This window comes from Lactuca virosa, chromosome 3 (assembly GCF_052849685.1).
Source record: "Lactuca virosa cultivar CGN04683 chromosome 3, Lactuca_virosa_CGN04683_v6, whole genome shotgun sequence".
Lineage (NCBI taxonomy): Eukaryota > Viridiplantae > Streptophyta > Magnoliopsida > Asterales > Asteraceae > Lactuca > Lactuca virosa.
The window spans coordinates 42,330,777-42,343,765 of record NC_136428.1 but is presented as its reverse complement, the minus strand read 5'-3'; the positions used below and the strand labels follow the sequence as shown (position 1 = coordinate 42,343,765).

Sequence of the window (12,989 nt, the reverse complement as noted above, 5' to 3'; positions counted from 1 at the left end):
ACATTTATTTTTGGGTTTTTTTTTGCTTCGTATTTCAAGATCAAAGAACGGGGAAGAAGGAGGTAGAAGGGAGAAGCGTGAAAGAGAAATAAAGACTAGAGAGAGGGTAATGGGTCTTTAAAAGGGTTTTCAAATTAAAAGACCAAATTACCCTTGCGTGCAAGGCATGTGTGAAACTTAAACGAAAAAACAGCTAACAGAGCCAATGATGAAGTGTGCAAGTTTCAAAATAACAAGGCACGATGCGAGTGAAAAACAAAACATAAGAACTAAACTCTCAGATTAGACCAATCTAGACAAACGATGATTTGTGTAATTTACCATTTATTTTATAAAATTTTTATTATTACAATTCTTTGAATGACTAATGTCATAAAAACCCTTACGTTTTCAAAAAATATTTGGTTTTACCCATAAGTTTTCAAACCAGGTGTAGGTGACCTGTTGGTAACTGGGTAACTTGCTAAAATGATAAAAATAAAAAAAATTAGGCAAAGTTCCGGCTTTAGTGAACCCAAAAGAAACAAAAGGGTAAAACAAAAGATTTCTTAGAAAACTTAAATGCTTTTATGACATTTGCTTTCTTTGAACTTCATCTATTACTATAACACAATTAGATACTATAAGTTGTTTTATTAAATAAACTTTAAAAGTAAAAACTTTAATATAATCATGTTAAAATTGAAGATATGAACACTTAATGTATACATGCAACAACATATAATCTTTTCTTCATTTAGAATTTAAACTCAGTAGATACTTAATTTATATCAAGAATTTGATTGCATTTTATTATTAATAAAAATTTCTTAAATATATTATATTCACTAAAAATACCATTTTCGAAGCTTATACATCACTTTATTTAAAAAATAACCACAATTTTTGCTAATTGAATTCGCTTAACAACGAGTGGGCAATGACCCACAATTTAATCTTATATTATTAAAATATTAGCTTTATGATAAGCTATTTTTATTGTATCTCCGACACTAAATTGAAATAAACTAGCTTATGTTCACAAAATAAAAAAAAAATTCATAGTTAGTTTTTATAGGATATCAAGAAAAGATTGTTATAATTTCAATAACTTATTTATTTTTGAACAACTAATACATGCCACTAAATCCTACTTGTAAACGATTAATTTTGTCTAGCAGAAGACTTCAATGTTCAACCCTTAAGAGAATGAACATTTTTACAACATCTTAATAGTTAATACCACTAGACTAAAATATTATGGTTTCTATGACTTTCTAAATATTAACATGAATTTTGATTGTAACCATCGTTTCTATGATTTTAACCTAATCTCGTGGGGGTATCCAGCTGTTATTTATAAACGTGATATTTAAAATAAGAATAATTTGCATGACTAGAACCTAATTCCATGCAGCAACCAATTAATGATTTACAACGAGTAATTTAATACTATGAATTTATTAGCATAGATGTGAACGGACATAATTATAATTATATATGAAAAAAAGTTAATTACATCATAACATTTAATTAATCGTATATTACTCCATCGTTTTATTTTTGGATTTATCTAATAAATACAGTATTCTTGTTATACTTGACTCCATTTTATTTACTTGTAATTAAATAGACCATGATTAAAAAAAAAAACCCTTTATGTGAAGGGTAGTTTGGGAAAGTTTAATTGAGCAGTAAAACGACACGTTTTGAGGCGGCAAAGGGTGCATTTGGTTGAACAAACCTAACCACCACTTTCCTTCATGGTTCACACCCATTTTGCCTTTTCTTCTTTCTTTTATTTTTTAATTAAAAATACAAAAATAAATTCTGAACTAACCAAATATAAATTATATTTCCTCCCTTCTTTTTCGGTTTTCTAAAGCCATAACTCTCCTTCTGGATTTCATCGACTGTTCATCTCTCTCATAATCTTTCTCTCTCTAAGACTGCCGGAAACCGCTCGGTTGTCAGTTGTCACCGGTGAGCCGCTTTATTGTCCGTATTGACTTCCGGAGTTCTTTCCGGAGGAGTCGTCCTTAATTAGTGGGCTTACAGAAACGGAGACGGACGGACTATTCTCTGCTATCATTGTGCGGTTCTCTGCGGTTAAGAAGTTTAACCGGTTAATTCTTCCGATCTCTTCGTCCGGTGGCTGTTTTGAGGGAATGTACCGGAGAAAACGACTGAGATCGTGATCTAGGGTTGAGATTTGTTGTTGCTGCGTTTGTTATGTTTCTTTCCCTCTTCTTCCATCTCGATTGTATGGTTTGGTGAAGTACGAGAAGACGGAGGGTTTCGGCGATAAACTTTGGAATGAGATGGTAAATCACACCATTAATTTTTTTTTTCTGAATATATTTAAAAAAATGTGTAGTTCTTTTTTGTTTTTATTTTTGGGAGAACATCGAGTCTCCTAAATCTCTAGCATTATCTTAATTTTTTGTGAATATTTTTTATACTTTGGTATCCAGATTTCCTCAAAATATTTGTTTATAGCTATCTGTTCTTGAAGTTAACGGAATTGAAAAAAAGTTATTTCAATTAGGACTTGGTCTTTGACCTCTGTAATTTGGAAGTTTAATTTTAAAAACTGTAATATTCATGGATGATTATAATTTCTGTTGTTATATCAAGGTTCTATAAATTTCTCTTTTTATTTCCTTGATCGTTTCCTCTCTTGGGCGATACTGTTCACTTTCTTTTCGTCTTGTATGATTTCCGTTAAGAATTTGTTGGGACTCTTTGATGTGGTTGCATGACATTTAGTTGGTTGAATTTCTTTGTTCTTGTTGAACTATATAAAGAGATTCTTCAATATCTTTACTAAACACTCAAGTTTTATGGAAACAAATTGAAAGAGCGATGTAGACTTTCCTTTTTTCTTCTTTTAATGAACGTCTATGGTCATTTAAAGCTTGGTTGAGTTTGCAGAACAATTTATTGTTGTTTTTCCATATATGTAATTAGCTTCACTATTTTCAGCCTTCATGACAAGTTATTATACTGAAGGAGATATTCAATTCAATCTAATTGCTGGATTGTCATAGATTATAGGTAACCTGTGAATTAACATTGCAATCTTTTTCAGGGGGAAGGGAGGGTTTGTTTCTCCAGAGAAGCCAAGTTGGAATTTTTGAAGCAGAAGAGGCTTCAACGAATGCAAACAGGCACATTTAATAATGAAACTGCATATGTGACTAATCTGATGTCTAGAAGCAGTGGTGATGCCTTAAGAGATCCCGCATCCTGTGGTGTAAGATCATTCAGAAATCCAGATATATTTTCAAAATCTGGTAGTGGTCTGAATGAGAGAGACACCATGTCAAAGCAAAAGATTGACAAGTTTGACACAACTGATCTTGTTTGGACTGATAGCATGCCAGAATGTCCAGTATATTTCCCAAGTAAAGAAGAGTTCGAGGACCCTTTGGCTTTTCTCCAAAAAATTGCCCCTGAAGCTTCAAAATATGGTAATTAACTTAATAACTTGTCATTATAAGTTTCTTAACATGAAAGGTGTGTAAATCCATTTCCATGAAATCTTATCACAACAACATTTGTCAGGTATATGCAAGATTGTTTCCCCTTTGAGTGCCTCTGTTCCAGCTGGCATGGTTTTGATGAAAGAGAAAGCTGGTTTTAGGTTTACTACAAGGGTGCAACCTCTTCGTCTTGCTGAGTGGAATACTGATGATAAAGTCACATTTTTCTTGAGTGGAAGGTGTGTTTCTTTGTATATATTTGGATTTTACTTTTTCATTTATTATTATATCAAGTTTTGAGTATCTTTTTTATTCATCAGAAACTATACATTCCGTGATTTTGAGAAAATGGCGAACAAGGTTTTTACACGTAGATATTACAGTGCTGGATGTCTTCCAACTACATATTTAGAAAAAGAATTTTGGCAAGAAATAGCTTCTGGAAAAACCGAAAGTGTTGAGTATGCATGTGATGTTGATGGAAGTGCCTTTTCATCTTCTCCCTCTGATCAACTCGGAAACAGCAAATGGAATTTGAAGGTCTTCTATTCTATTCTATTCTATTCATTATTTTTTCTGTTTTTTTTTATGTCTCTACACGTTCCATTTTCATCATCACTCTCTTTTCTGATTTCAGAAAGTTGCTCGATTGTCTAGATCCATCTTGCGTCTTCTAGAAACAACAATTCCGGTATTCAGATACTCTAAATTTGATTATTATTTTAATCAGTTGCCTTTTTTTTGTTCTAAGCAAAAAATTTATGATGTACAGGGGGTTACTGAACCAATGTTGTACATAGGTATGCTATTCAGTATGTTTGCTTGGCATGTAGAAGATCATTACTTATACAGGTAACTATTTTTATTTATTGTTTATAATTTATATCTTACAAGTTTATGGTTATTAATTTTGTTTTTTCTTTTACAGCATTAATTACCATCATTGTGGAGCTGCAAAAACATGGTACGGTGTACCCGGTCATGCAGCAGTAGACTTTGAAAAAATCGTTCGTGAAAAGGTGTACACTCATGACATTTTATCAAATGAAGGAGAAGATGGTGCTTTTGATGTTCTTTTAGGAAAAACAACCTTGTTTCCTCCTAATATTTTGTCACAACATGGTGTTCCAGTTTACAAAGCTGTTCAAAAGCCCGGTGAATACGTCATCACCTTCCCCCGTGCATATCACGCAGGATTCAGTCATGGTAAAATATCACTCTTCCTTCTTTTCATTCACAAAATCCCAAGACTTTTCTTATTAGTTAATTAATATTTAATACTAATATTATATTGGTTTAGGTTTTAATTGTGGTGAGGCTGTGAATTTTGCAATCGGTGATTGGTTCCAGTTGGGGTCGATAGCAAGCCGTCGTTACGCTCTTCTTAATCGTACACCTCTCCTTCCTCATGAAGAACTTTTATGCAAAGAAGCCATGCTTATTTCATCATCATCATCTATAAGCCATGAAGATTTAGCATCTCAACTTAGTGTTAAGGCCTCGTTTGTGAATCTAATACGCTTCCAACATCGCGCACGTTGGTGTCTAACCAAATCCAGGGACTGTATGGGAATTTCACAACATTCTCATGGAACCATCCTTTGCAGTGTTTGTAAACGTGACTGTTATGTTGCGTATATCAACTGCAGCTGCTATTTACACCCCGTCTGCCTTCGTCATGGTAATTAATTAATTTACAACATAATCTAGTTTTTATGTTAACTTATTTGGTTATATCAACTTATTTGGTTCAGAGTTTAAGCCGCTTGAGTTGGCTTGTGGAACGAACTTTACACTCTCTGTAAGGGACGAAGTGTTGGAAACGGAGAAAGTTTCGAGAATGTTGGAAGAGGATAAAGATATTGTAAACGAAGCTGAACTTCAATTCCAAAACGCAAGTGACAAAGTTTTTCTATCTAATTTGTATCGAATAACTGAAGGCGATTCATACATTCCATATTGCAAGATCGATTTTGTTCCTCAACCCCCAATAGAAAGAGAAAGTTTACACGCGGATAATACTAAAAGCGCGTGTCATTACAGTGACAGCAACGACTCTGACTCGGAGATATATAGATTCAAACGCCGGTCATCTCTAAAGCCCAAACACAGACCAATGAATTTTGCATCCTCAAAATCAGAACATCAGGTAGAGAGAGCTACATTCATTTTGTGTTTTTGATAAAAAAAAAGCTATTGATTATTATTTTTGCTCACACTTTTAAATTTTATTTACAGGGGTTAAAGCGGTTGAAGAAGGCAGAGCCTGAAAGATTGAGTGTGATCTCCATCAAGTACAAGAAAACGGGACATGAACAAAGTGTGAGTGTGGGTAAGCGGAGAGATGAGAAAAGGGTGTTAGAGAGTTGTCCGAAGCGAATCAAAGTAAGAGGACCTTCGATTTCAATTACAGGTTTAGAAACAAAACAGATTCATTAATTGCCTAACAAAGTAACAACCAATACATCAGAGCAGCTGTAGTCAGTTTTAGCTTTTTATATGGAAGGAGCAGAGTAAGTAGAAAGAGCATATGACAAAAATTAACAAAAGTTGGTAGTAGATGAAAACACAAATTACGATTCTTTGTGCAGATGCCGCTTCTAATTGGGCTGGATTTGCACTTCTTTTTAGGTTCTGTTAGTGGTTTCTTTTCATGTACATTTATTTTCATGTTAGCACTCAATTTGATCAACGTGGTTAAAATGGTAATAATTCATATAATACCATCCAAACCTCTTTGTTTACTTCTTCTCATTTAATGTGAAAAATCTAATCTTTTCTTCTTTATTTGGTAATAACACTTGCTGTTTCACCGAATCTTTTTCATCCTTTGGATTCAAGGAAAGAATTTTCTGGTTATTTGGCTTAGAAGGTAAGACAAAGAACGATATATCAAGTAACGAGTTGCTGTCTTTTTGGTAGTTGGTACTCTCAACTTCATGAATGTGACAATGTCTTTTTTTTTTTTGCATAACTATTTTATGAATATAATAATATAATATGTTAATTATTAATCACCAAAAAAATTAGTTTTCCTCTTTTAACTAAAACCCGTTGATTACTTTTCTAATCATGGATTGCCTGTGTTGATTATAAAAACTTGGTTTGGTTTTAAAACATTTTCAGAAATGTTAAAAAGATGATATAACAGAGTAATCCAAGTTAATAAAGTTGTATATATTTAAGTAATTTTGGACATAAAGATTTGGTTAAATGCATGGATAATTACATAATTGATCATCAGAAATGTGCATTTATCTTTGTAAGTTGTAACCAAGTTTTGAGTCCTTTGCAAAGAAATAGTTCTGTTTTGAACTAACATTATATATATTTTTTTCTGATAGAAAAATACATCTTGGATTCCGGACAAAAAATATCTATCCAAAAATTTCAAGAATATGGTCGAAATCTGAAGAAACATAACAAATAGATTACGACAAATAGATTACGATACAGGTGTTATTTAGTATATAGCAAAAAAATAGACATCATATGCGATCCAAATTTGAATTTTTTATTTACTCGATGGCCACTTTGATAAACTTTTTTTTTTTTTTTTTTTTTTGGAACAGTGAGATAAATAAATAATTTTAATTATTTATTCATCTATTCCATAACAATATGTTCTTTTGTGGTTATCCCTAAAATATATTACACGACACAAGTTTGGGCTATAAAATTTAAAAGCCCAGCCCAAATAAGAAAATTGATTCTGTTCAAATTTGACATTGAACATACTATTGTTACTTACGCATGAAAGCCTTTTTTTTACTGGATACATGTAAAGTTTCAATTTTTTTTTACTATTACATATTCCAACATAAAAAGTTATTAATTACATAATGTCAATGAATCGAGTTATATAAAGTAGATAGTCGACGTGGAGAAGAAAGTTTTAACGATACTGTTTTTCTTAAACATTTAATAACAATTTCCGTTATATAACTGAATTAAACATGTGAGAAAAATGATTGACAAATGTTATTTTATGCCATCTTTTAAGGTTGTTTTTATTAGTATTTTGCATCATATTTTATGTATTTGTATGTGCATTAGTTTAAATAATGTTCAACTTATGTTTATCGTTAGAATTCTCGTAATGCTCATGATTTTATGTCGTTTTTAGATATTTCGGATGAAGTAGTGGTTTGAGAGCAACTTGGATGCATATTTGGAGCTTAATGGAGCTAAAACACCTGAAAAAGCTGGAACCTGGGTTGGATTTGCTAACACTAAAGAGTACATGTCCGAAACACACGTTTTATGAAAATTGCGATCGTGCTTCTTACAAAAATGCGATCGCATTTGTGCTTCAAGGATTTGATGGGCCAAAAATTTAATATGAGGAATTTGGATAAAAAATGGGATCGTGGATTCCCCAAATGCGATCACATTTCTCATTCGATGTCTTAAAAGTGTTCAAAATAACAATGTACTTCATTAAATGGAGTTTCTGGGATTTTTGCCAAAAATGCGATCGCATTTCCAAAAATTCGACTGCATTTTCAAAAAAATGATCACTTTTTTCATTTTCTTGCCCCGGGAGTTGTTGGCTTGTATATAAAGGCTCCATTTCTGATTAGTTTAAGCCCTAGACGACGAAAACGACTTGTGAATGTGATTTTCTGCACTTTTTCATCACTTTTTGAACATCTGAAGGCTACGGATCATCTCAATCATTCAGATTAGTAAGATTCACTAGTTTAATGTCGCTTTTCATTAGTTTTGATAAGATTTTAGCCATGTCTGGCTAAACCCTAGATTTCAGTTCTGCATAGATCAATACTTTTTATGTAATCAATCATTAGATCTGGTTTTTGATTTGTGAGTCTATCTAGTAATTCCAGTTTTGATCTTAATGAATATTTGATTTTGATTCTTTTTAGCTTGATCACCTAATTTATGATTGAATCATTCTAGTTAATCAGTGAATGGAATCTGTAACTGTTCTAATCAACTGGTAGTAAGTAACAACTATCAGATTGGTTCTGTGTTAGGATTTAATTCTGATATAAACAAAATTTTCATATTTTTACGCTTCTGAGCTTGTGAAAAGTATTGAATATTGCTGGGAATTTTACATAGATCTTAATACTGCTTTTTTGATTTTAATTAAGAGCTTGTTCAATTTAATTAGTAAAAAGTTAGGGTTAACTGAAGAGTTTGTTTTGGTTAATTAACTAGGTAAAAGAGAATGTACTAGAGCTTATTAGTTGTTCTCAGTACCAACTTAGATAGATTACATTTTGAACAACTAAGTCTGGATTAATTGTATGATTATGAAAGTCGTAGCAGAACTGAATTCGTTTTTATTACTGAATTTTTTGTGACATCCCCATTTTTACGGCTAGAAAAGACTGATTTGTTTATGCTTATTAAATCAGAGTATCATTTTAAAAAGATTTAGAGCCTGTTTGATAACTTGGTGACTGGGTCCGGTTAGCATTTTTTGGCTGACTCGGCCCAGTCAGCTTGTTTGATACAAGGTAATTTTCTCTGGCCCGGTAAGAAGCTACTGACCCATCTCCTGACTCAGTCCACTACAAAAAAGAAGCTGAATCGGTCTTTTTCTTGATTTCCTTCATTTACCCTTATCCCAAAACACGTCCGGTCTTCACATCTTTCTTCATCGTCGCCAAATTGATGGATTAACGCAAGCTACAACTCCACCGATTCTTCCTCAAACGTCGTCCACCCCTTCTCATGCTCCAACAATGACTTCTTCTGCCTCCGACCCTCCCGCCGACCACCATCTTCACTGCAGTAGGCAGCCCCGTCACCGGTAGCCCTTTGATTTTTTTTCCTGAAATTGAATGTATGTTTAGTGAAATTAAATATATGTTTCGTAAAATCAGATGCATGCTTCAATCTATTGCTAGTTGTTTTCTTTTGATTCTATCAATTTTGAAACTGCGATTGCTATAGTTTTTCACACAAAATCAATTTTTTTTCAATTGCAGGATTGATGACTCCAATTGATGCTTGTGTTGGATTGGAAGTGGTTGATTGTTGTCTTTTGGAAAAGTACCTCCATTTGGCCATAAACCAATGGTTTAGTCGAAGAATCGGTTTAAGGTGCAATGTAAACTGGAGAGTACTCATTGGTAGCTTCATCTTCAACCGACCATGTATTAGGAACAAGAACAGGTAAGTTTCTTGATCTTTTTGTTTTCAACAATTCATATATCTTTTCTAGCTGAATCTTTGGTGTTTAACATAGTTTTGGGCGTTTTAGTCAAAAATCGACTAGATGGATATCAACCAAATTGCATGAGAGACTGTGGTGTTGTTATTAATGTGAATATGGAATTGAGATCAAAATAACACAGGTGGTTTACAAGGAAAGCTCTTGATCCTTGCTAGGATCTCCGACATAAAACCTTGGGAGGTGATAATGATCACCTCCCTTGTATGATCTTATTGATTTGAACATAAATTATAGAGATGAGCTTGATAATACGATTACAAATGATAAAGTAAGTCTAGATGAGTAAGGTGTCAGCTGATTGTGTCCGTTGTATGTGTTTTACAAGTGTATTTATAGTATAGGTTAAGTAACTATAAATCCGAGATTTCCAGGATCCTGTTGAGCTGGTATTTACAACGTGCTTTGACTTGGTATTTCTGGGTTTTAAGCCTGGTTGGAGTGATTCTTTGTTGTGAATGAGTCCTATGTTGACCATTTCTACACATGTGACAAACAAACAAGAAATATAGCCATTGGCGATGTTCAGGATCCTAATGTATGTTCGGGATCCTAAGACTCCTTTAAGATCCAGGATCCTGGATAAGTTTAAGGATCCTTAGATATCTTTAAGATCTGGGATCCTGGATAGGATTGATGATCTTGGCCCTAACAATTTCCCCTAAATTATACCTACAAAATATTTGAATTAATTTCAAGTATTTAAAGTGTATAATTTAATTAATTAGAAATAAAGGATTTGGAGTTCAAACTCCAACGGATAGATTTATATCCGTTCAAAAGATGTGATTATGTTGTCAAATCTCTTCTCTATCCTTTGCGATCTACATAAATAGGGGTTAATGGTTAACGATCTTCTGTTACTTCTTTTAGCTATCTTTCAAGCGTTATTGGTTATCTTGAAGGTAAATTTCCTGTCCCTTTCTTCTCATTTTTCTTGTTTGATGATCATGGGTAAAAATGAACTCCGTTCTCGCTCGAGCATGTTCCTGACGAGGTCTTCCTCGATCAAAAGATCTTGTCTAACGAGGGGACTTGCTCTTGTAACGCCCCGATTCTCAGGTATTGTTTAAATAAGAAATTAATTGGTTTCAAGGCCTACTCGACGAGTTGGTTGCCCTACTCGTCGAGTAGCAGCGGGTTGGTTCGCGTATTTAGTGGCCTACTCGCCGAGTGCAAGAAGGGACTCGACGAGCAGGAGCTGGCAGATGAAACCCTAAATCCCGGGGTTTTGCACCCTATTTAAAGAAGCATAAGCCTCCTCTGGCCTCTTTGCAGTCCATTGAGAGTCCAGAAGAACCCTAACTCAAGTGTGTGTGTATTCTTTGGAAATTTTAGCTTGGAGGAAGATTTTTGGTTAGGGAATCTCTTGGGAAGTAAGCTAGTTGAAGCAAGAGCTTGTGAGTTTCAAGTTCTGCATCAGAAAGGGCTCTCTTGAAGGTATTAAATCGTTTTTCCCTTGGCTCATTTTCTCCTAAACCCTTTTGTGCATAAGTTTAGGAAATGATTCTTGTGTCTAAGCCAAGATCTAAAGTTGTAACTTCAGATCTGGACTCCCCTTGGCTTCTAGATTCATAAAGCCATCAGCCTTGTCTAGTATGAGCCTTCTCTCAAGGATGTGACTTCATTGCAAGCTTAGTTGTGCCATTTTAGGGTCTTAAAGCCTTGCATGCACATAAAGTTTGCAACTTTACGTGATAAGCATGCCTAAGGAAGTTGGATCTGCAATTTGGGGCCTGGGCATGGCTTAGAAAGTGTCTGCATGATTAAAGGGCTGAAGAGACTCGGCGAGTCGCATAGTCGACTCGGCGAGTCATATGAAGATAGGCATTAGACTCGACGAGTTGGATGAACAACTCGGCGAGTCCGATGAAGATTTCCGTAGACTCGACGAGTGGATGAACAACTCGGCGAGTCAGTTGAGGTTTCCCCAATTTATGTATGCGTGTGCAACCGTTGAGTCGCAAGAAGGAAAACTCGACGAGTGGCCTTAGAGTTCCAATCGCGAGCCTTAGAACTCGACGATTCACTCCGGTGACTCGGCGAGTGGTCAGGTATTTCATGGAACTCGGCGAGTAGCTGAGGGTACTCAGCGAGTTAGGGTCAACATGGACTGTTGACCTTGACTGATGACTTTGACTTTGACCAAAGGTTGACTAGTTGACTGATGGGGTACCTTGAGAGGTTGAGAACTTACAGTATGGTTATACTATGGTAATAGGTGGTGGAGTTTGTGGCAGTGATCCGAGGGTTGAAGTTTATCCACCGAGTCGACATCTGCAAGGTGAGTTATCCTCACTATATCGATAGGGTCTAAGGCACCAAGGCCGACCCTTTAGTTGTTATTGTTATGGTATGCTACATGTGGTTATGACCTGTTAGATCGGAATCAGGATAGACAGTATGTTATGCTCTTACGATCCGTAGGGATTGATATGTTAGTGACCTGCTAGGTCGGTGCTCTAGTTACGAGAGATTGCTATGATTGGTGATCAGTGAGATAGATATGTTTGATGCTTGTATATGCCAGTATACGTTAGTTATGCGCACATGGTTATTTGCTTGTGTGCTTGGGTTGAGGCGGTCCTGCTTTGTACTGAAGGCCAACATACCCTATGAGAGGTCCGGAGAGACTGTAGGCCCACGTGGCGGTCCATTTATGCCGAAGGCTCTGGACAGATTCAGATAGACTGTAGGCCCTACAGGGCGGTCCAGTCAGGTTGATGACCCAGTATGCATGTTGTTGATTGTCTGTTACTGATATGGTATTATCAGTTTGGTATTGGTATTTTGGGGGTAGCTCACTAAGCCCTTGGGCTTACAGTTTTCAGTTTATTGTTTCAGGTACTTCAGGAGATCATGGCAAGGCGAAGGCGTGACCTTACCGCTCCTCATCCTTATGATCTGGTTATTGGGACACTCTGATAAATAATGATTGAAAACATTTTTGTAAACAAATACTATCTGGTTTTATTTGTGATTGAAAAAGTTTAAATTTGGCGTGAAATTTTTGGATGTTACAAGTTGGTATCAGAGACTTGGTTTGAGTGAATTGGGGGAAACACTCGTGTGAACCCAGTCTCAAATCAAGGGAATTTTCGGAATAAATTCTAAAATGGTTTTCAAAATAAAGGATGGAGGATGCAGAGGGTACGATCAGTCGGAGCCTGTAAGTAAACCCCAAAATACCATACAGTTATTTGATATTATGATATGATAGAACATGATGCTAGTGTTAGGCTAGGAATCTTCAGGAATCGCATGATAAACTTGCCTGATTATATGATGCCTACTAGCCTAGTGTTTCTTGTATATGGAAT

The 12,989-nt window shown here is 35.0% G+C and overlaps 1 protein-coding gene across 1 annotated transcript; it reads left to right on the top strand.

Annotated features, from left to right (window-relative positions):
* The first annotated feature begins 1,857 nt into the window (after positions 1 to 1,857).
* LOC145165542 (Transcription factor jumonji (jmj) family protein / zinc finger (C5HC2 type) family protein) lies at positions 1,858 to 6,262 on the top strand. Its single transcript, XM_079084283.1, has 10 exons — positions 1,858 to 2,303; positions 3,071 to 3,452; positions 3,547 to 3,703; positions 3,785 to 4,004; positions 4,102 to 4,155; positions 4,237 to 4,316; positions 4,393 to 4,670; positions 4,765 to 5,145; positions 5,219 to 5,613; positions 5,703 to 6,262. The coding sequence occupies exons 1-10, from the start codon at positions 2,301 to 2,303 to the stop codon at positions 5,901 to 5,903; spliced, it is 2,151 nt and encodes a 716-aa protein (XP_078940409.1). The 5' UTR covers positions 1,858 to 2,300; the 3' UTR covers positions 5,904 to 6,262.
* The last annotated feature ends 6,727 nt before the right edge of the window (positions 6,263 to 12,989 follow it).